General features: G+C 43.4%; 1 protein-coding gene across 17 annotated transcripts in view; it reads left to right on the plus strand.

The window, feature by feature from the left end:
• The window catches only part of LOC124709012 (tropomyosin), a 158,414-nt gene that overhangs the window by 72,686 nt on the left and 60,496 nt on the right, over positions 1–25,232 (plus strand). For 6 of the 17 annotated variants that reach the window (XM_047240657.1, XM_047240656.1, XM_047240652.1 and 3 more), the window contains exon 3: positions 1,401–1,526. In XM_047240657.1, the coding sequence (XP_047096613.1) occupies positions 1,401–1,526 (126 nt within the window). Of the gene's footprint in view, positions 1–1,400; positions 1,527–13,195; positions 14,190–15,740; positions 16,115–25,232 lie in introns of those variants that run through there. The other 11 variants (XM_047240645.1, XM_047240651.1, XM_047240648.1 and 8 more) reach the window with 7 other exon arrangements.

Here is a 25,232-nt window from a genome sequence, read left to right on the forward strand (position 1 = left end):
TTTTCAAATTCTGAAGGTGGCAGGGGTCAAATACAGGGAGCAAAAGGTTATTTACATCTTGTACAGAAACGAGATGGCAGCTATAAGAGTGAAAGAGAAGCAGTGGTTGAGAAAGTAGTGACGCAGGGTTGTCGCCTATTCCCGACGTTATTCAATCTGTACACTGAGCAAGCAGTAAAGGAAACAAAAGAAAACTTTGGAGTAGGGATTGAAGTCCAGGAAGAAGAAATAAAAACTTTGAGGGTTGCCGATGACACAATTCTATCAGAGACAGCAAAGGACTTGGAGCAGCAGTTGAATGGGATGGACAGTGTCCTGAAGGGAGGATATAAGATGAACATCAACAAAAGCAGGTATGCTGAAAGAATTAGATCAGGAACTGACACTTAAAGTAGTTGATGAGTTTTGCTACTTGGGCAGCAAAATAACTGATGATGGCAGAAGTAGAGAGGATACAAAACGTTGACCGGCAATGGCAAGAAAAGCGTTTCTGAAGAAGAAAAATTGAACACACAGATTTGTCAGGAAATCTTTTTTGAAAGTATTTGTATGGAGTGTAGCTTTTTATGGAAGTGAAACAAGAACGATAAACTGTATAAAGATAGAGAATAAAAGCTTTTTAAACATGGTGTTACATGCTACAGAAGAATGCAGAAGATTAGAGGGATAGATCACGTAACGAAGGGGGAAGTACTGAATATAGAACTGGGGAGAAAAGAAATCTGTGGCACAATCTCACTAGAAGGTATCGGTTGGTACGACATTCTGAGACATAAAGGATCACCAATTTGGTACTGGAGGGCAGTCTGGAGGAGGAGGAGGGGGGGGGGGGTGGTTAAAAGTCGTAGAGAGAGACCAAGGAATGAAGCAGATTCAGGCGGCTGTAGACTGCAGTAGTTACTTGGAGATAGAGGCTACCACAGGATAGAATAGCATGTAGAGTTGCTTCAAACCAGTCTTCAGACTGAAGATTACAACAAACATTAATTACGTTTAGACCAGTAAGTTGCTTGCAGAAGACTGGCACGTTTAACTTTAGTAACCTGCTCCCTCAAAGCAGTCTGAGCGAGACGAGACCAGTGTGTCGTCAAACTTCTTTATAATCAGTACATGTATCGTGATATACCAGTATTGTCACCATAGGCTGGAATTGTGACACTATATGGCGTCCCGGTGAAAACTTGCAATCACACGGAAAAATCTAGCTGAAACGGCGGCTTCCTGGAGGCGGTAACTAGAGTCGCTACGCAGCAGACATGGTCCTACGCCACAGGCGACCATATCCGATGAACCGTCACGATTACTTATATTGTCCCTGGTCAAGACTAATCTTTTCTCACGCTCATCAACTCGGAGACACAAGACGTTATAGACTCTAAGCATGTTTCTCTCTGCTGTAGGCCGAGGAAGAAGCCCGTGCCCTGCAGAAGAAGATCCAGACCATTGAGAACGACTTGGACCAGACACAGGAGCAGCTCGGTCAGGTGATGGCCAAACTTGAGGAGAAGGAGAAGGCTCTGCAGAACGTGAGTACCATCACCGCTTCTCTCCCCAATCTCACGCATACGACTACAGCACATTGCAGCAGGAGCGGCACTTCTGCCGCCCAAGTATTAACCTACATCTTCAGCCATACCTCACACGCACGGTTCCAAAAAAGCTACGACTAAGACAGGCGTAGTAACTATATTAGAATTTAATAGCATTCCAGAAAATAGGTTGCATATCAGTGTCCCTTGGTACATGTATGCTGTCTTCTGTTCAGCGGTAAAGCAATGTAGCCTCTATCTACCATGTAGACATTTATCTGGACACATCGTCATAATTCCACTGTTTTCTACTGACACTCCGTAGTTCCGTGGTAAAGTCGGGAGGAGTGGACTTACTGTTGACTTTTTGAGGGGTTATGAATTCTGTAAATTTTACCCAGCAGTTCTAGGTTTTGACTGACGATCAGCACTGTTATACACTGAGGTAACAAGTCATGGGATATCTCCTAATATAGTGTCGTTAGCCCGGTGTAGTGCAGCAAATCGGCGTACCAAAGACTCCACAAGTCGTTTGGAAGTCCCCTGGTGAAATACTGAGCCATTCTGACAGTACAGCCGTCCATAATTACGAAAGCGTTGGCGGTGCTTTATTTTGTGCACGAATTGACCTCTCGATTGTCCCATAAATAATAAATAGGAGTCATGTCGGGTGATCTGGGTGGCCAATCATCTGCTTGAATTGTTTAGAATGTTGTCCAAACCAATAGCGAACAATTGTGGCCTAGTGACATGGCGCAATGTCATGGGAACATGAAGTACATAAATGGCTGCAAATGGTCTCCAAGTAGCCGAACAAAATCATTTGCGGTCAATGATCGGTTGAGTTGGACCAGAACACCCACACCATCCCATGTAAACACACCATTGTGGAGCCACCACCATCTTGCACAGTACCTTGTTGACAACTTGGGAACATGGCTTCACGGGGGCTTCGAGGCACTCGAACACTTCCATCGACTTTCACCAACCGAAATCTGGACTCGCCTGACCAGTCCACGATTTTCCAGTCGTCTAGGGCCCAAATGGTAAGGTCACAAGCCCAGCACAGACGCAGCTATCAGCAAAGGCACTCGCGTCGGTCGTCTGCTGCCATAGTCCATTAACGTCAAATTTCGCCGCACTGTTGTAACGGCTACGTCCGTCGTACGTCCCACACTGATTTCTGCGGTTATTTCACGTTGTGTTGTCTGTTAGCTCTGACAACTCTGCGCGAACGATGCTGCTCTCAGTTAAGTGAAGGCCATGGTGAGAGGTAATGCCCGAAATCTGTTCTCGACACACTCTTGACAATGTGGATCTCGGAATATTGAATTCTCTAACGATTTTCGAAATGGAATGTTCCATACTTCTATTCAGAGTTCAAATTCTGTTAATTCCAGTCGTGCGTCCATAAGCATGTCTGAAAACTTTTCACGCGAATCGCCTTAGTACAAATGACAGCTTCAGCAATGTACTTCCCTTTTTGTGTAGGCGATGCTAGCATCATATGTATATGTGCATATCGCTATTCCATGGCTTTGGTCACCTCAGTGTAAATGGGTTCATGTAGGCTGTAAGAGCAAGAGACTGACTAAAATTCAGTCCTTTCTCTCAGCAAGTAAAGCCATTAGGCGTCACGAAATAGTAAATGCTCTGCTGTCGAAGTTACGAAATAATACCAACAAAAGTAAGGATAATGTTGCTTTCCTAATAGAGAATTCTTCTGCATTTGAAAGTTCTGTAATACTTCATTGGAGATACATGCGATTAAGAGATGGAGCTAACCAATGACCTTTCGTTATAATGTGCCGCCAACCCAGGAGGTACTTGCGAACAAATGTCATACCCGCATCAGGGAGTTTGTGTGTTAGTGCACTGTCATCGCAATATTGCATGTCGCTTCTCTGTCTGAACACTTGGCTGCTGTTTCTTCTTGGTGGTGGCCAGCATGCTGACTAATCCTGGTGGAGGCGCCTGTGGTGACGGGAATATTTCGATGTACACAGTTGCAAAACTACTTCTGCATGACGTGACAGTCGTTGGGAAGGACCCGTCATGCACAAGTAGCTTCGCGGCTGTCTGCACATATCCACAGGAGACGAGCCCCCGGAGCTCTGTCCGCGGGACCAGCACTGGAAGACAAGCAGCATCTCAACGTGGGGAGGTGCATTCCATTGCACTGCAACATGGAGAGGATTAACAGCTTCCGTCATCGTGTGGACGAGGTTCAGCATCGTTCCAATTTGTTTCGTGTCATTATATTCTGGAAGGTGAAAACTAAGGCTGTTGGTACCGTACCCCAAATGTATTGAACAATGCTCTCTCTTCGTGGTATATTTTCTCTAAATGCACATAATGGATTAGGAGGCAGTGATAACTAGGTGGACCACCATCTCTACCTGGAATTGTTAAATTTGCTCTAGTGCATGATAAACCACTGTTGAAGTTTTAAAACACAATGCCGCAATTCGTCTGTGCGTTTGTCATCTTCACTATAGCGGTTTCAGCTTTTGAGCGATTATCACTTGCATCTGAGAAACTGAAAATAGTAACAAGCATAAATGACAAAGTACGACATAACTTCATGAAATAAATTATTCTCAATCTTGAAACAGCATGCATACATGCAATGAAATTTTAAGATCAGGGCCGCATTGTATCTCACTTTCATGAACTATCTTCTACAGGTATGCCGCGTCTTTCTCCTAGGAGTCGTCAGGCGCATTTTCTCTGGTAATTTAGCGGATACTTGCAATTTCGTTTTTGCAATATACACCCAGTCAGCCCACACAAATACTGTTCATAGCCTCTCATGTGACTCCCGGGATCAACGGAAAGTGTTGGTTTGTTTCCCTTTAGAAACGAAATTATTTTTAAAGCGGTGTTTAAGTTCCCCATTCAATAGAGTGGTCCCAAATAAGTCTATTGCGATAGTCATTCCATCGATGTGTACCAACACGGTTACTAAAACAGGAAGAATAAACAATAATCGAGAAGAGATTAGAGTACCGCCATGCAGCAGCAGTACCACTCAGTCGCTGGTGTACTGGTTACTCTGTTTTGTCGCTGTTAATACACATCGATAAAACGAATATCGCACTAGATTAATCTGGAACTACTGTATCGCAATAAGTACGTAAAACTGCGCTTTAATAATAATTTTGTTTGTAATGGGAAACTAACAGACGTTTGCCTTTGGCACCGGGCGTCGGACGAAGGGTATGGTGAGTAACGAGCTGTTTCTGACGAGTCTTAAGAGGGAGACCCTGTATATTGAGCTCCAGATCTAATAAACTACCTGTTCCCCATCCTTAATGCGGCGCTAGCGAAGGATAGCTACCTACACAAGTCAAACACAAAGCGTTTTGTCTCTGTTTTGAGTAACGGTGTCTGTGCGGTCACGGGGAATCACACTCAGTATATGTTCAGACATATTCTGCGCATACCGCGGCAATGTGTTTGCAAATACTAATACAGCGCAAAATCGTTAAAGTGAATCTGCCATAAGCAATGTTAAATGTAACACCTGTTTAGTAATTGTTCTTATATTTCGAAATGAGACGTCTGGTTCATATATACAGTTATGAACTGTAATATTTTGGTGACATGTCTGAAATACACTGATATCGTAGTAACGGTCCATGCAGTCGTGTTTGTCACATGTGATCAAATTATACCGCACGTTTCACCATTTGTGACTTTGTTTCAGATGTCCCACTTGCACTTGATAATGTCTCATAAGTCGAAATCTCGATATTAGTAACAATATCGAAGTTAAATGGGGACTGTGCTGTCATTTAAAAACTTATGAGGTCCCGAATAAAGGAAAGACAAACTGTTCCTAATTTTTTTTACTTACTACTAGCCTTTACGTAGTTTAATTGTTGAGTCCATTTGAGGCTGTATTTCTAAAATCAATTGGGAGAGCGCTGGGTGATAAAAAAAAAAAAAACTTGGCGCAATTTCGTTTTTCATTTGCATTGGGAACTATGACACTGCTTCGTCTACATCTACACAGATGCTCCGCAAGCCACTGTACGGTGCGTGGCGGAGGGTACCCTGTACCGCTACTTGTCAGTTCCTTTCCTGTTCCACACGCAAGGGAAAAACGACTGTCTATATGCCCCCGTATGAGCCCTAATTTCTCGTATCTTTTCTTCGTGGCCCTTACACGCAGTGTATTTTGGTGGCTGTAGAAACCTTGGGAAGTCAGCTTCAAATCCCGATTCTCTACATTTTTCTCTGTAGCGTTTCTCGAAAATAACGTCGCCTTCCCTCCACGGATTCCCATTTGAGCTCCCGAAGCATCTCCGTAACACTTGCGTGTTTTCAGAAACTCCCCGATAAGAAATCTAGCACCCCGCCTCTGCATTGCTTCGAGGTCTTCATTCAGTCTGACATGGTACGGATCCCAAACACTCGGGTAATACTCAAGAATAAATCCCACCGGTGCCCTATGTGCCGTCACCTTTACAGGTGAACCAAACTTTCCTAAAATCTCGCAATAAACCGAAGTCGACCATTTTCCTTGCCTACTACAGTTCACACGTTCGGCCAATTCCATATAGTTTGAAAAATATGTAAAAATCTGCCAACCAGTTGAATAGGTTTTCTATATACCTTGAGCAGGTTTCGTCACCTCTAAGGGTGACTTCATCAGAAGGTAAGGTAATTACCTAAAATGAATGTCAGATTAAATATCTTATCTAATAAAAGTTTACATTAGTGTAAACGAGTGTAAAACAAATAGTACTTACATGAAGAACATATCGTCAAAGATGTACAGTGATTTAAGAGCTGAGTTGCTCAAGTCATACATTAAAATATAAAACATAATTTTCTTCAAAAAGGCAAACATTAAAACGTAAGTAACACCGGTGCGGTGTGAGGAGACTGACTGTGTGGCAACTAGTCACGCTGCCAAGTAAACGTAATGTAGGGCGCGCCACAAGCGGGCCACTAGTAACACGAGCAAAACAATTTTGTATATTACACATTTTCTGAAGTAAATCATACGTATAGCCAATATGGCTTTTAACAAAAATTAATTTTACAAATTATTGAGTAACATTTATAAATGAGCTTCAAACGGGATAAAATAGAATAAAGTTCGCTACGTTTTACGTATTCATGTAGCTTTGCAACATTACGCCCAGGTACTTAAATGACTTGACTGTGTCAGGCAGAACACGAATAGTGTATCCGAACATTACAGGTTTGTTCTTACTACGTGTCTACTCGACCAAAGGGCGAACGAAAAAGCGACTGGGATCATTTAACGTAATTTTTCTGAATTTTTAAAAATCCCTCCACATAAAGTTTCCCATTGAAGAAGAAAATCGCAAAAAGTTACACGAAATGGACTATTCTGCAATGTGTTTATAAATTTATAGCAGACGAATTTGAATACGGGTGAACTCTCAACGCCGTTATCACAGAAGAAAATAGGTGAGGAGTTACTCAAGATTTTCTTCATTCGGAAATTTTCTAGAGCTAGCCGTAAATGCGCCGGTAAACTAAATATTCTGCCGGAGTTTGCGCTGAGAAAGTGGTGCTTGGAAGTCGCGCTGTGAAGTGTTGGTTTCGTTTCCTGGTCGCGAAGGGCGTGTCCGCCACTGGCCGAGGGCCAGTTAGGAGTCGTCGCAGCCACCTCATCCTCCTCCTATGCCACCATGAATGATGGTAACACTGGCGGCACGTCAGAGACAGGATGGGCTTCTCACTTTCTCATCGTAATCGTATTGTGTGTGTTATACTGTCATTCAACATTTAGAATATATTTAAAGAACGCCTTACCCATTCCGTAAGTGATACGAAAAGACTCGAGAACCACCACAAGTAAATTAGGCATTTTACTTTTCGCTCTTCTTGCACCCAACTTCAATAGTCCAACTGCGTGAGGCATTAAAATTGGCTATACAGAGGAAGTGTTTAGAAGCAAAGAAAAATTTCCTTCTCATGGTTTACGGTCTGGCGAAAACGTCTATTCCAAGGAGCATTTTTCGCCAGAAGCAGGCATCTTTTTGCGCTGAATTGCTTTCGGAAATATCCCGACCATCTGTCAACTGGTTACGTAATCGCCGCCTCCCCCGCCCCACCTCCCTTTCCTCTTCCCTCAGTGTCTTACTACGTATTTAGAAAGTACCCCCCCCCCCCCCCCCCCGGGAGATACACATAGAGGCGACAAATGTCGTGGGATACCTCCTAATATCGTGTCGGGTCTCCCTTAAACCGGCAACTCGACGTAGCATGAAGTAGTTGCAAGTCCCCTGCAGAAATATTGAACCATGCTGCCTCTATAGTTGTCCATAATTGCGGAATGTTGCCGTTGCAAGATTTTGTGCACGAAATGACATCTCGATTACGTCGCATGATGTTACCTGGGATTCATGTCGGGCGATCTGGGTTGCCAGATCGTTCACTCGAATTCTTTGTTCTGCAAACCAATCCCGAGCAATTGTGATCAGGTGACATAGCGTGTTGTCAACAATAAAAAATTCATCGTTGTTTGGGAACAAAAAGTCCACGAATGGCTGCAGATGGTCTCAAAGTAGCTGAACATAACCATCTCCAGTCCAAGATCGGTTCAGTTGAACCAGAGGACCCAGTCCATTCCATGTAAACGCAGCCTACGCCGTTATGGAGTCCCCACCAGCTTTCCCAGTGCCTTGTTAACAACTTGAGTCCACGACTTCGCGAGGTCTGCGCACACTCGACCGCTACCATCAGCTCTTACCACTTGAAATCGGGACTCGTCTAACTAGGGCACAGTTTTCCAGTCGTCTAGGCTCCAACCGATACCGTCACGAGCCCAGGAGAGGCGGTGCATCAAAGGCACTCGCGTCGGTCTTTTGTTGTCATAGCCCATTAACGCCAAATTTCGCCATATGTCCCACACGGACTGATGCAGTTGTTCCACGCCATGTTAACACTGACAACGGTCGTTCAGAGAAGGCCGTCATGAAATTCGGTATTCTCGAGACACTCTAGACACTGTGAACCTCGGAATATTCATTTACCTAATTATTTCCGAAATAGAACGTTCCCTGCGTCTAGTTCCATTTACCATTCCGTGTTCAAAGTCTTTTAATTCCCGTCGTGCGTCCATGATCACGTCGGAAATCTTTTCACATGAATCATCTGAGTACAAATGTCACCTCCGTCAGTGCATTGCCCTCCCATACCTTGTGTACGCGATGCCATTGCCATCTGCAAATGTGCATATGGTTATCCCACGACTTTTGTCACCTCAGTGTATTTCTTTAGTGTCAGTGTTCAGTCACTAAATATCGCTGCAGGCACGAATATTGTGTTGGATGGGTGAATGTCCGGGCGGAAAATACTAGGCATAGTTGTCGAAAAGTTCGCTGTATAAATGTTGCAACACTTAGGTCAAATTTATTGTAAGATACTGTTCATGGAAAGTCGTTCGAGCAAATCATGCCTCCAGAATGAAGTAGCAGCAGTAAATCCGAATATGAGTCTGAGAGATGAAAATCAAATTCGAAATCAATGTTTCAAACCGTTGCTTTGCTTTGTAGTACGTGTAAATGTGCTCCACTGATTTACTTAAAAATTCAATATGCGGTGCGTATTTGTACGTCCAGTGTGCTCTTGACACGAATCCTGACTTGATCTCTGTAGCCCTCTCGAAGAACGAATAAGAGTACAGTGTGATATGCTCTTGACGAGACACTGTACTGGCTGTTTCCAACTCCGATATTCGGAATTCACCCGTCTTCACTGAAAGCGCAATAATTAATTCCCTTGCCTATCTCCGCAATTCCGCAAACATTTCTTTAACGTTTGTGTGGCGATTAAGAGCTGCCAGAAACTGCACAAGCTCCTCTTAGTCAAAATAAATAATTTTGTAAAACAGCTTAGTCATTAATCGGATTTTGTTTCTATCAAACAGCCGCGTATACCAAATGAAGGCGTGCTTCCATTTGGGATAGGAACCCCCTTGTATTCCTAAGCCGCAAGAAAGGCAACTTATGGACACACATCCTCTCGTGAGTCACGCTTCATGAATCAGGGGCGGATCCGTTATCTAAATTTACCGCGCCCTGTAGAGACGCCGGAAACGAGGGGTCGGAATCCAGGCGCCGAGAAATTCCTCAGCCTCAGCGTGCCAGAGGATTGTGGCTTCTGCAAACAACGCTTCCGAGAACATCTTAGCAGGCGTTATGCGTTAAGGCTCCGAGGCTGTGTTCATGGAAAGGTCTGCAAGGTCTGCCGCGATGTCTCTTCCCCCCCCCCCCCCCCCCCTCACTCTCTCTCTCTCTCACTCTCTCTCTCTCTCTCTCTCTCTCTCTCTCTCTCGCGCGCGCGCGCACTGCATCTTTACTTTTACTCATTTGAAAGTTTCCTACGCCTTCCAAGTTTTCCAAATGTTAGTTCAACGATGTTCCACCAGTGACCACTTTGCACTTCCCGTTTCACGAGGCGTGTGACCTCAGAAGATGTAATACGTACGCATTAACTAGGTTACAGTACTTGATGAGATATCTCTTCTTGGTGTAAAATATGCCGCCTCCTCAAGACGTCACGGACATCTATAAGAAAACCGAACACACTACTAAGATTATGAGAGTACTATCTCAATTAACTGCGCTGATGAAATTGGAGCAGTTAATTGACGGACACAACTCTTATAAAACTGATGGTAAAAAACGATATTTGATCGGATTAGCAAAATCGATTCTGGACTAACATGTAAAAATACGACAGCCAAAATTGTTTTCCAAAATTACATCTTCGTGTTCCCACAGTTGTCGTGTGTAAAGGTGTTGTGTAAGTCATTCAGCCATATCATACGAGGTCTATTCAGAAAATAATCTAAAATTCTGGATTGGGGACAATGGAGATCTTAGTGATATGCGGTTGGCAGTACTAACCTGAGCATTACCTCCTTTGTAAGCATGTGTTTTTTGAGTGTTGTCTTGTTAGTTTTCGTGGTATTGAGTACAACGTGTTTGTTACTGGCGATTTTCTGAAGCAACTATGCAACGTAAAATTTCACGTGTAACTCTGAAAATTTTTTTCAGAAACATTTCAACTTTAGCAACAAGGTTACGGATATGGTGCTCTGGGTCGAACGCGATGTTACAATGGTTTTCACGATTTAAAAGTGGTCGTCTGTCAGCTGAAGATGATCCTCGATTGGGAAGGCTTTCCACTTCAACTTGTGGCTTTCATGTTCAGAAAATCAACTATCTGGTGCGTGCAAATCGCAGATTGTCTGAGAAATTGCAGAGGTCCTTACCATCTGAAGTGGGTCATTCCATGACGGAAAAACTGAACAAACGTAGAGTTGCAGAAAAAAATGTGCCTCGTTTGACACAAGAGAAAGAAAGTAATGGACGTTCTTTGGGAACTCCACGAGCAAGCCATTGGCCATTGACAATGCAAAATTCAAGCAAAGGATCATAACGGTCAAGCAAAGGCTCAGAACGGTCACGAAATCTAGGTTTACGGCTACGACATTGTGAAAATAGTTCAGTCCTTACAATGATTGGCAAAGATCCCCAAGACAGCACGTCAGTACCGATCCAATGTCAGCGGTGATCGTTGCTTTTTCCGACTTCATTGGAATTGAGCAAGGTGAACCAGTGAACCGCATGTGCTGTCAAAAGGCATTTTGCAACAGTTACGTGAAAATATCCGCAAAAAAGAGACCACAGTTGTTGCACCATGACAGCACACCCTCACAATCATTTCTCAGTTCATCAGTTGTGCCAAAAATCAGATGACTTCCATCCCGCAGCCTCCCTACTAGCAAGAGCTTCCTGAGAATTCTTATTTCCAAAATTAAAACCGTTTTCAAAGTATTGAGGATATCGAATCAAATTCATCAGATATCATAAATGCCGTGTCAAATGAAGCTATCCAGGGCTGCTTCGCCGAATGGCAACACCGCTAGGAAAAGTATGTATAGGGGATTACTTTGAAGGGAATGACCGACAATCTGTAAAATTAATAATGTTAAAAAAATAGTTTTTTTTCTGAACAAACCTCGTGATCATACACAGGGGCTTCTATTAGTCACAAGGGTATATTGTCTAGTCGTTGTAATAAACTGAGAGAGATGGTGCTCATGTTAAAAATTGGCCTCATACCAGGAAGACTTGGTTAAAATCTGTCATCCTAATGGGTTTCCGTGGTTGCCCTAGCGACCATCAGCTACGGGATCGTACCAAGGAAACTGCTATATTTCCACCTGCAAAATGAGACTTAAAAGGCTTTACAATGTTTTTAAAAAGGATCTAAAAGCTTTAAAGTGATTCAACAAAATATTTGAGTAGAGATATTATATAATTTCATGCATGGAAATAACTCATGAAGTTGTTTTGACTGTCATGGTTTGCAAATGTCAATGTGTGAACCATTAGTCACACGGCACGCGACCAGTCCATAGTACAATACAGCTTTCACTTGCTCCATTGTGTCCACATCGACGTCACACATCTGCGCTAATGGCTTGGTGAACATGAATCCGATGTAGTTCCATCTGCATTCTCTCGGCACGTGCTAGAGAGTTGGTCGTGGAAATCCTAGCTCGCGCTGGCACAAGACGTTGAGGGCTTCTGATGAATGTTTCCCTGATCCGTTCAACCTGTTCTTCAGCTGGCTTGTATGATCTATGAGGTGAACACGATTTTAGAGCACGAAAGAAAACTTTACTACTTTATATACCGCTGGGTTTTTTTTCTTCTTTGTATTGCAAAGCACTGAAGATTTAAGAAGCTAGCAACTTAGCAGTATGATAGTACGCATTACATGAAAGCGTGTTTATTGACATGCCCAGAGAGAGAGAGAGAGAGAGAGAGAGAGAGAGAGAGAGAGAGAGAGAGGGGGGGGGGGGAGGAGGGAGAGGGGGGAGGCGTCATTGTAAAACTCTCACGTCCTTCCTGAACAGACAAATGCAATCCAACAAAAATACATTCCGTTGTCCTTCGTAAAATTGCTCCAGAATTTCCCACAATGAGCGTTTAATAGAAATGAAAGAGGATTTTACTCTCAACATTGGTTGAGTGGATAACAAAATGGTTAATTTATGGGCCTATTTACACGAAGGAAAACCTGAAATGAAAAATCTTTCGATACGCTTTATTTTTAATATGTAGAGGCAGGGAGCAATGAATGTATTACAGTTTTATGCGCCGTGGCTAGGATAAAATTTTCACTTGCGCATGTGGAGTTCGCTGTTTATCTTCTCACACGTGATCCGTTGGTTGTTCTTTACTGCAGCTAATCCCTCTCAAAGTACTTGGGGATTAAGTTCATGTCAGGATCCTCACGACAGTTCCCTTGGTTGTGCGGAGTGTGTGCTGCAATCGGTGTGGTCCGTTCGGGTGGTGCGGTCACTCCAGTATTCGGCGCAGGCGCACGCGCATGTAACTCGAGCGGGATCTGTTCTAATTTTGTCGAGGGGCGTCTTTCGGGGCAGAAAATAGCTCGTGTGCCTCAGTGGGGGGCATCGTCACGAGCCAAATATGGCGGCTGGCCAGTGGGCGCGAGTCCCCTCCACGACTACCAGTCGGCCGTCTGCACTATAGCAGGAACGACAGCTGCGTTCCAGGCGGAAAAACCCATCAGCTGGAAGTGGCGGTGTTAGGGGTGGTCGGGACATGGGAGGGGTGGGGTAGTGTGTTCAGATTTACCGCACGAGTCATCATCTATGGCCCCCTTAGTCACGCGGTTTTCGTTGTCGCTAATGCCAAGGGATGAGGCCAGTGCTCCGTCGCCGGTCGGCCGGCAATGCCGCGCCGCAACGGGAATGTCGCGGTTCGAACCCCGCTCGCGGTAACTTCGCGCCGTCGACAAATGGCAGACGCGTCGGGTAGTTCGGGTGGACGCCGCGGCGGTGCGCCACCCGCACGGGAACACCAACCTCAACAGGGTTACCACAACCGCCGCTGGCGGCAGCACCGGAGAGGCGGTGGTCGCGGTGGTTGGCGGCGCGGCCGCGGCGCAGCGCGCGGAGCGCAAGACAGCGCCGTGGGAGCGTCAGCAGTCCAAGATGGCAGCCGTGGGGTGCTGACGGCTATGGCTGACAGTCCTGGAAGAGGAAGTTTAAGGTCTCCACAATTACCGTCTGGAAACGACAGCTTGACACCCCCCAGGGGCAGGGGATTAAGTCGGCATCCGGCAGCCAGAAGCCCCTTGGTCGAGCGCAATCGCGCTCGTCGAAGAATTTCAGAGGCCTTAGCGACCGCTAATTCTGCAAGCACAACTAGCGTCTCCGTCGCAGAGGAAAGTGTTACGAATCGGCTCCATGGCAACACTGGCAGCAGAGATGACAGCACCAGAACGCAGCCGCTACAGCAGCATTCAACTTCTGTCCCACTTCTGACGCCGCCGCCAAGTGAAGATGATCCCAACGTAGACATACGAAACATAGAGAGACCAGCTGCTGAAGGTAGCAGCCAAAGTGACCCTGAAGAAGCGCACGACCCCGAGACCGAAGAACTCTCACGCCTGCGTTGCACAAGCGAGAGAACAGAAGTCATCGCCGAAAGAGAAATAATTCGACAGAGGAGATGCGCCGATTATCCTGGCTTCGCTTTCGGATCGTCTATATTTGGTTCCGATACTATGATGAAGTTCAACATCATAAGAAATGAACTTCAGAACATTAAAAACTCACAGCTAAAAAGGGTTAGTATGAATTTGTGTTAAAAGTGAAATTGAATGTGCCGTGTACGTGAGGAGGATGGTAGTGTTTATTTAGAGTGACAGCTGTCCGAACACGTGCCGTATCTGCAAACATTAGCTGGTTGTCGTACGTCAGCTGATATATACTTACAAACACAAGTAAAGCGTGTCATACCGATTGTCACGTGATAAAGCGCGAGAGCCAATAGCCTTCGCGACTACGTGGGTGGGGGTATGCTGACACAGTACTAGTAGAGTAACCTCCGGGAAGTAAAGCACGTACATATGTTACTCATATGTTTCGTAACACGACGGGCACTCAAGGGAAATCTGAATAGATTACTTGACATTCACCTCATTGTGTCCTTCATAAAATAGGTTATGATGAACACTGTGCAGTTCAGTCAGGGACTGTAAAACGATAAAAATGCCAAATTTGGAAACCTATAATCTTACAATATATCTAGAAGCTAACATTCTTCGACTTTCGCGAAATTTAAGACGGGAAATGTTTCGGATTTTTGTAACATTTGGTTTTTCGTATCAACAGTATGGTCACTTAACCTAAAGCGTGCGATCTCTCTCTCTCTCTCTCTCTCCCCCCCCCCCCACCCCCCTCTCACCGATCTTCATCACACGTGTCTCTCTCTCTCTCTCTCTCTCTCTCTCTCTCTCTCTCTCTCTCTCTCTCTCTCTCTCCCTCCCTCCCCTCTCCCCCCTGTTCATCACACGTGTGTGTGTGTGTGTGTGTGTGTGTGTGTGTGTGTGTGTGTGTGTGTTAATTCACCTGCAAAGTTATTATAACAGATTACTGCACCGTCTTAAAACTGTCTCGCCAATCAATTGAGAATATTTTAATGAGTAGCAAAAAAGGTTCCACGCTTAAAGCAGACACGCATTGATAAGGGGCAAATAACTTAGATATACGAGTGAGTGGTTAGATACATTAAGCATAGAAATAATTGTTAAAATGTATACCATGTACTGTACGTAACTGATTTAACGATTTATACGTGGATATGCACTTAATATAGAAATGTCTTCTTCTCGTGCATTACATACTAGACATTACTCACATATTGATTCAATCTTCTATGTAAAGCCGGAAATGTTGCAGAACATTGTTATATACGTCAGGTATTTGATCTGATTTTTCACTGAAGGTTCTCACTGGTTTTCACATTTGCAACTGGATGACTCCCATGCATTTAAATTTTCCGGCATATTCAGTCTGCGCGACTCGTTCGTCATTTGTTCGCTGCCCCTCCCTATTGCCTTTGACGGCACCCTGCCGCGGATTGATACAATGATGAGCTTTCCTTAATGTGTGTGTTCAAATTCTAATTTCATACGTTACTTGCAATTACTCGTTTCAGTTGAGTGGTTTTGAAATGTTATCTGTTACCAGCGTCTAAAGGTTTCGTTTTAGATTCACACCAACAATGAAGTGATCCTTTTTCGGAACAGTAAGAGGAGGGACTAGTTTTACGGGCGTAGGGAGAAACCACCTTGCGCGCGCTGTGCTGTTGCCACTGCTTCGACAACAGACCGCTTGGTGGAGCGCTGTTCGCGTACCGTGGAACGTTTGCTTGTCGACCACAGCAGTTGCAGTCGTAGCCACCATCTTGCGTTCATACAGTGTGTGTAATCTCGTAACTGCAAGTGGGAACCGGTAACTCACTCGAGTGTAGATAGTGAAAGGTAGAGAGAATTTCCGTCGTGTGAATCGACGATCTCGTTTTCTTTGATCTTCGACTTTCGGGCGCGAATTTTCTTTCGGCAATATGACGACTAACGTTCAACAGGGCACGCTGTTAGATGTGCTCAAGAAAAAGATGCGGCAGACGAAAGAGGAGATGGAGAAATACAAAGATGAATGTGAGGAGTACCATAAAAGACTGCAAGTCGAAATCCGCCGCCGTGAAGAAGTGAGTAATGAAAACTCTAATATCAGTTGTATTACTGTGCCCATTGAGAAGTGTGTTTTGGAATTTTGCTTAAGGAATGCTGTCATTCTGACTTGTTCTCATTTTCTGTTGAGCTTTAGAGACACTAAGATAGCTCGTGTGGCCGTTCGTTGCGAAAACTGCTACTCGCCAAGGGGACATAACTTGACCTGTCTTCGACGAAGGCTATTCACCTTTTATCGATTCTTGAGGCAAAGGCTGTAAAGTGAGGTATAAGGCAGAGGGCAAGGTTTCAGGGTTGTAGAATTGACAGTTGCTGGCCACATTTGAAGAATTGTGTACGGCTAACCGTGCTGGATGTAGTGGTACAAATGCGTAACTTTTTAATGTGGATAAAAATTTTTTCATTAAGAACAGTGAGAACAATCTATCTTCATGCTTCTCGTTGAAACTGCACTCCTGGTTGGAATGTACATTACTTTGAGTAGATAGGCCTACCTGTTATAAGGAACACAAATCGAACGTATTTCCGTTTAAGTACGTAGCAAGAAATCATTGCAAAGCGGAAAGTCATAAGTGAGAGACTCGGAGAGCAATTGTAAGACCTCTCAATCATTCTCTTCATCGGCCGCATTAGTTATTTTTTGACCGTCTGCTATGACCTCATTTCCCGCTACTGATAAGCGCCTGGGCGTACTGAACCACCTCGTCCACACTTAAAATTAGTGAAGTTGAATTTCGGGCGGTTACTGCTACAGTCTCAAAACAGTCCTTATATATATTTTGAGTGGGTTGATGGTCGATACTTGAGATTTGAATAGTCTTACTGGACAGACTCGATCGAGGAAGAGCCGCACCACATGGGCGCGGTCGCTACCACTCAATGCAAAGCGTGCCACTGCTTAAGATTCTAGTTCTACACGATCAGGATTCATGATGAGACGACTGTATCCTGTAAAGTTAATGTGATTGCGTCCTGTTTCTTCGTTTTTTTTGTAGTGCAGCGCAGGTTTATTTCAACCGTACGTTAAAGAACAAAATTTTGTTCACTAGTTCTGGGCAAAGTAACTTGTTGAAACCTGGTTCGTGAGTGATATCCAACGAAGGCGCTACGAAATTGTCAACAATTGTCAGCGCAGTCATAGTATAAACAATCGCTAACAGTTCAGTCTCTTATGATGCACAGAAAATACGAAAGCAAAAAATTAAAATGTCTAACAATCGATTTGGACAGTTGCTCATAGGAGGTACAAACCATTATCACGAGTAAGAAATTTGACGGCTGTAATATTTTATTCTTAGTTCAGATAAGAATGGTAATATATAACGATTATGTGAATGCAGGTTGGCGACAGTGAGCAGTCATGTGGCACACTGTACACACTGTGTAGTAGTAATAATTTACATAATGCCATGCAAAATTCCAGTCGTAAATATTAATATACAACCCGTCTGCGCAACGACAATAGCATATAAACTTTGAAATGAGTACTTAAGAGCTTAAACTTATGTTGCCCGGTCTTAACTGATCTTATTTGGCCGCATGCGATTTGTCGCGCATAATTTTGCTGTCGGATGTGCATACGACGTGATGAAATTTTGCTTTCTCAGTGTATCGGAAAATATGCTACACTTACGTGTACGCTTTCTAGGCGGCCAGATCAGTATGCAAAATGTGTACGGTGTTTGTTATTAAAACAAGGAATACAAACGTGGAACAGTCTTTTTATTTTTATAGGATGTAGATAGCTTGAGAGCAGTGTAAAATTTATGCAAGTTGTTCGCCCCCCCCCCCCCCCCCAACCCTCAGTTTCGATTGCGCTCTGTGATGTTAAAAGAGCAAATTTGTGAAGTTAAGCCCGTGATGGTTAGCCAATTCACGCCAGTTTTATATCAGCAACAGTACAGTAATTCCCATGTTGCGCAGTGCCGTGGACTCTTGGTTCTTAGCTTGACACGCAGGAATTGGGTCGTATATCATAAAAGGAAACGGAAGGAGACGATGTTGCGGAATGCTGTGTCGTTTCGAAAACTGTCTACCGCAGCTATCTAGCGCATTTGCTCACGGGGGCTGACAGTGTTTAGAGATGGTTTCTGTTAATGAAGAAAGCTCGTGTCACAAGTGAGAGCCTAACTTATAGGCTTTTCAACTCTATACAGACAATTTGAAGTGGACATATCAGAGCCAGGGACCGTATATTCATTCTTGTACTTTTTGGAGCTCCGTGAAGGTCTGGTATTGGAGTGTGTGGGAGTGATCAGTGTGACCTTAACAGTTGCTACCAGCAAAATTTTCTTATCAGACTTGTCTCATTCATTTACGACAGCAGCGAAATATTTCGGAGTTATCAATTTGAGGAAGAGAAGATATTACAATGTTTTATCCCAATACTGTTTGATTGCTGGGCTTTCATAACAGGTTATAGGAACAAGCAACGACGGTTACCAGTGTGTGGAAATTTTTACAGTTTCCTTGTTACTATAGATGTCATGTGTTGCCATTGAGAACAGGTTAACAACGTAGATCACTTTATCTTATCGGGCGATGTAGATGTATCACAGTGGTTGAGACACTGAGTATAGGGGGTGCGTACCCTGCTCAACCTCTCTCTCTCTCTCTCTCTCTCTCTCTCTCTCTCTCTCTCACTCACGCACACACGCACACACACACGAATTCCCTGAATCACTGAAGTAAATGCAGGAGTGGTTCCTGTTCAGTAAAGCGCTGCCTATTTTTACTCCATCCATGACGAGCGATAGTTTATGTCCAGTTTTTAGTGGTATCAGCATAGACCAGAAATTTCTCGTCAACCTTCCTGTTTAAACTTATGCCGTGTAGTGTAGGTAACTAGTGTTTTACCGATTGAGCGTAGTCATATTCGTTTGTTAGGAATAGACTTTCTGTAGTTCAGACATAATTCCATCTTCGGCTTTTGGTAGTAAACCACAATTAGTTGTTAATAAAAGCTAATTGAAATTGTTACTTTCCGACGCTTTGAATCTTTCTATATCTTCTTTAAACATGGGGACCGTTTATTACAGCTGGTGGGTGACGCGGGTTGCTAGCGGTGCTTTGACACTTTAGTTCTAGCGTCACCACATGCGATCGGTTGCAGACAGTGCTTAGCAATCATAAAGCTGAATTTCCTTCATACCTTGTCGTTATTGTGTGGAGATTTCAGAAACTATGTGGTTAACTTTTGGTAACAGGAATAGCTAAATTAGCCTTAATACAATGTGTATTGAAAAAGTGGAAAATTTTTGGGAATAGTGCGTGTAGTATAAATAAGTTTGTCAACGTATTTGCATATGTGTAGTTAGTTTCGAGGCAGTGTTTTTAAGTCGGCAATGTTCGACCACCACTACATAACGGATCGTTGGAAGGGGAGGGGATTCATTATGTACAGCAGAACTTAAAAATTTCAATGTGCAGAGTGCCGTAACGAACCTTACCAGGTCACTGAGCAGGTAAAAGAGCACAAATTTCTTGCTCTCAACGCTCACCTGACTTAAGTCATTGACACCTATTCAGATTTACCCAACACCTACCGATTTTTGAAGCACGTCTTCCTGCGTCAGTTACAGAAGAATGACCAGTACACACGACGCCTGGTATATGCTAAATGTTTGGAACTTGCTGAAATTTTGTATTCATGTATGACACTTTACATATGAGATGTGATGTGTGCCATTCGTAAAACGTAGTGATTGGTGGGTGCACGAAACATTTGATTTAAATGGCATATTATGCGTCAGCCTAAATCTTTGTGCTACGTTTGACAAAGTTTTCTTATGTTCTTCTGGGGGGGGGGGGGGGGTTAGAGTATTATTTCATGGTTTCGATGTGCCCTGCATTCTCCAGAGTAGCTCTTTCGCCAGTTCTGGGAAACGCGCGGAGCAAAGGTGGCTCCAAGAAGTGAGCCAGCTGTAAGAGCTATATAGCTATATAGCTAGCTAGCTGCCTGCCCCTATGGAGTGGTGTACCGTTGGCCCCGCGTTAGCAACGCCTCTTCTCGTGGCCTGCGGTTGCGTCACAGACCGCCCCAGCACTGCTCGCTTATTTGCTCAGAGCTTAGCTGGGAGGCGCGTAAGGAACACATTCGATGGTCGTTCTCAGTGCATGGTATCTTCAGAACTTTGTGTTGGTGGCCAACGTGATTAGTGATTCTGTTTCACTTACTGCTGTAATATCTCGCGACAATATTATTTAATCTAAATGGTTTATTGCCAGCTTATGGGGAAACTGCTATTTCTCTGAGATTAGGTTATGGCACAACACCGTTGCCGGCTTACAGTTAAGCCCTGCTCCGCAGTGGGGTGCAACATCACAGGAACTATCACTTGTCCAGCAAACAACCATGGAAGCCTTCCGGTGATTTCCCCACCCTCCATCCTGTTCGTAGGTATCTAGGCAAGTCTTCCGCCTGTGGGTGTTTTTTTTAAAAAAAATGCTGTTGTATACCAGTGTGAAATTGTTCAAGTTCATACCTTCTTTACATACCTTCTTTACCAAAACCACCCCTATATATAATTTGTTTCAGAACTCTTACCATTGTCTGTCAGTTTCGAATGCTATGAAAAAAATGGCTCTGAGCACTGTGGGACTCAACTGCTGAGGTCATTAGTCCCCCTAGAACTTAGAACTAGTTAAACCTAACTAACCTAAGGACATCACAAACATCCATGCCCGAGGCAGGATTCGAACCTGCGACCGTAGCGGTCTTGCGGTTCCAGACTGCAGCGCCTTTAACCGCACGGCCACTTCGGCCGGCTCGAATGCTATGAATTCGGTGCTAATATTCGTCGTTTCCATCTAGTTTCGTCACCTCCCCTTCACTATCTCAACCCCTACAGGCGATTTGGCATCAGAAACTCAAATCACACAACATAGCAAGACAAAACCATAGATACGACACAAATATCGGTCGTTTCTGATTATTGTAACAATTTACCCCCATCGGTACGCACCCCACTTCTGGTTCTCTTACCCACTGCATTTTTTCCAGATTGCAAGTCTCATTTGTACCAATTTTGATTACATATGTCAATGGCGACTTATGCAAAATTTTGCCAATATGCTACAATGTGGTGGTCTATATCCTTTTGAGTTACAAAAACAGTAATCCTAACCAAATTGAATACATTCATTTTATATTTTATAAAATGAACTGTTCAAATATAATTTATAATTAATTGTCTTATTTTGCGTAAATGTTGGTGGCAGCAGGATTCGGAGCCGCGCCAACTAATTACTAGTCAGTGCAGCGAACCACTCACGCACGGAATAGTTTCATTAATTGCTCCTCAGAACCCATCATACGCTATACTACGTTACACTCAGTTTCAAAGACTAATAATTGACCTAGTGGTGTGAGCAGCGTAGCACTCGTATACTCGTAGTGTTGGAAGGGATGACGTCACATCGGAGCATGCAAAGTCGAAGGTCTTTTATTTTTGATGCTAGAAACGTCTTCGAAAAGGCGTAATTTTAGAGCCATTTCGGCTCGCATTCGAAGAGAGGCATAATTTTAATGCGGTATTTAACGTATGCTGTAGTACATCAGCGCATATCCGGCCGCTACTGTATGTAATGTGTGGAGAGGAGGGGGTGGGTGGGGGGGGAGGGAGGGATATTATGTCAGATATTGGAAACGAGTTGTCAGTGTGTGGAAGTATGTTTGGAAGTGCCTACGTAAAGCACCCTGAACGGTCCCTCTATGATCAGTCTACAGTACCTTAAAACCTGCTGGGTTAGTGGTCGTGGTGTTAAAACTATTCAACTATCCATTGCAACGTGTGGCACTGACGTGATTAAATCCCTCTGAGAGACCATTTGGGACTCCTTGCGGTTTTAATAGCTAGTGCTTGAGAAACATGTACATTCAGTTGTACACATACTTAGGTTCTTGCGTTGTACGTGGTTTTATTACGCGTTTGTAGGCGAAATAGCAGTAAAGACCTATAAAAGAGAGAGAGGATTCTTTTTCACAGAGACATTACCTGTTTCCGTGTGCAGTTAAATTTTCAAGAACGAAAGCAAAGATCTGCAGTAAACAATTTGTAATGAAAATTGCAAGTTCTCGTCCTCTTTCCTCCCTCTCCCCCCCTCCTCTCTCTCCCCCTCCCCCTCCTCTCTCTCTCTCTCTCTCTCTCTCTCTCTCTCTCTCTCCCCCCCCCCCCCCTCCTATCTCCTTTTTCTTCATGCACATCTATGAAGAAAGACATTCTCAGTTGTCACACATTTCGTGTTTTCCATGCATCTGAGGGGTGATATAAATTTTGTCCAGGAGTGTTATTTTCCTGGATCTTATCCATGTCACTTATATAATTTTGTGCAGAACTTCCACCACAATTTGTGATTGACAAGGAACTGCAAGGCTTAGGACTTACTACAATGCCAGTTGCATGCGTTAAAAAGCAGGTCTATTAGAAGAAATTACTTTGTCTGTTTTCTTTAAGAAACTTTGCAGAACATTATGATGATGGGAAGTGTTCTGAAAACAGTGAATGGATATTTTCGAATAACCTGGCCTAGACTGCTCCACTTTAGTCGAGTGCATTTTGATTGCTGCAGCTGCTTTTTATCAAGTAAATTGTAAAAGCTTTTTTCCCCATTTATACACATCACACACATACCTCTAGTTGTTGTTGAGTTCAGAGACTGGTCTGATGCAGCTCTCCATACTACTCTATCCTGTGCAAGCTTCATCATCTCCGAGTAACTACTGCAACCTACATTCTTCTGAATCTGCTTAGTGTATTCATCTCTTTGTGTCCCTCGAAGATTTTCTCTCCTCCCCCCCACCCCCAGGCGCGCGAGCGCACACACACACACACACACACACACTCACTCTCCCCTCCAATTCTAAATTGGTTATCTCTTGATACCTCAGAACGTGTCCTACCAACCGACCCCTTCTAGTAAAGTTGTGCCACAAATTTCTCTTCTCACCAATTCTATTCAGTAGCTCCTCATTAGTTACATGATCTACCCATCTAATCTTCAGCACTCTTCTATTGCACCACATTCTGAAAGCTTCTATTCTCTTCTTGTCTAAACTATTTATTGTCCATGTTTCACTTCCATACGTGACTACACTTCATACAAATACTTTCAGAAAAAAAACTTCCTGACACTTAATTATGTACTTGATGTTATTAAGTTTCTCTTCAGAAATGCTTTCTTTACCATTGTCAGTCTACATTTTATATCCTCTGTTTCGACAATCAGTTATTTTGCTCCCCAATTGGCAAAACACGTCTACTACTTTGCCTCATTTCCTAATCTAATTCCATGGATTTTAATTCCTACTCCAAATTTCTTTAGTTTCCTTTATGTTTGTAGAATATACAGATTGAATAACATTGGGGATAGGTTGCAACCCTTTCTCAAAACCTTCTCAACCACAGCTTCCCTTTTGTGCCCCTCGACTCTTATAACTGCTGTCTGGCATCTGTACAAATTATAAATAGCCTATCGCTCTGTATTTTACCCATGCCACCTTCCGAATTTGAAAGAGTATTCCAGTCAACATTGCCAAAAGCTTTCTGTAAGTCAAAAAATGTTATAAACCTAGGTCTGCCTTTCCTTAATCTATCATCTAAGAGAAGTTTTAGGGTCAGTATTGTCTTGTGTATTCTAACATTTCTATGGAATCTATTAGTATTTTGCAGCTGTGACTTGCTAAACTGATAGTTTGGTAATTTTCTTGAAGTCTGAGGGTATTTCGTCCCTCATACGTCTGGCTCACCAGATGCTAGAGTTTTGTTGTGGCTTGCTCTGCCAAGGCTATCAATAGTTGTAATGGAATCAGATTCTTCATGCATTGTCCATATCTCCTAATTCATCATCTACATCCTCTCCATTTCCATAATATTGCCCTCAAGTACATCACCCTTGTATAGACCCTTCGTGTATTCCTTCCACCTCTCTGCTTTCTCTTCTTTGCTTAGAACTAGTTTTCCATCAGAGCTCTTGATATTCATACAGGTGGTTCTTTTTTTCTACAAAATTCCCTTTAATTCCCCTGCAGCTGTATCTTTCTATATCCCTAGTGATATATGCCTCTAGCCATCCCTGCTAAGTCATTTTGCACTTCCTGTCGATCTCATTTTTGAGACATTTGTATTCCTTTTTGCCTGCTTCATTTACTGCATCAATTTAATTCATTATGCCTTCTGTTACCCGAGGATTTCTACTAGCCCTCGTCTTTTTATCTACTTGTTCCTCTGCTGCCCTCACTATCTCATGTCTCAAAGCTACCAATTCTACTACTAGTACTACTACTGTATTCTTTCCCCTGTTCTTGTCAATCTTTCCGTAATGCTCTTTGAAACTTTCTTAAATTCCCACCTTTTTGCAGTTTCTTCAGTTTTAATCTACTGTTCATAATCGGGAGATTATGGTTAGTCCACATCTGCCCCAGGAAATGCCTAAAAATTTAAAACCTGGTTCCTAAATCTGTCTTAACATTACATATTATGTGAAGGCTTCCAGTGTCTCTAGGCCTCTTCCACATATATAATCTGCTGTCATGATTCTTAAACCAAGTGTTAGCTGTGGTTAAATAATGCTCTGTGCAAAATTCTACTAGGTGGCTTCCTCTTTCATTCCTTACCCCATTCCATATTCACCTACTACTTTTCCATCTCTTGGTTTTCCTACTATCGAATTCCAGACCCCACGTCTTATATTTTCGTCTCCCTTCACTATCTGAATAATATCTTTTATTTCATCATACATTTCTTCAATCTCCTCATCTGCGGAGCTAGTTGGGATATAGCCTTGTACCACTGTGGTAGGTGTGGGCTTCGTGTCTATCTTGGCTACAATAATGAGTTCACTATGCTGTTCGTAGTAGCTTACCTGCACTCCTCTATTTTTTATTCATTATTAAACGTACTCCTGCATTGCCACTATTTGATTTTGTATTTATAACCCTGTGTCCCCTGACGAAAAGTCTTGTTCCTCATGCCACTGAGCTTCACTAATTCCCACTATATCTAACTTTAACCTAGCTATTTCCTTTTTTAAATTTTCTGATGTACCTGCTCGTTTAAGCGATCTGACATTCAACGCTCTGGCCCATAGAATACCAGTCTTGTTTCTCGTGACGACGACATCCTCCTGAGTAGTCCT

Source organism: Schistocerca piceifrons, chromosome 7 (genome assembly GCF_021461385.2).
Source record: "Schistocerca piceifrons isolate TAMUIC-IGC-003096 chromosome 7, iqSchPice1.1, whole genome shotgun sequence".
Lineage (NCBI taxonomy): Eukaryota > Metazoa > Arthropoda > Insecta > Orthoptera > Acrididae > Schistocerca > Schistocerca piceifrons.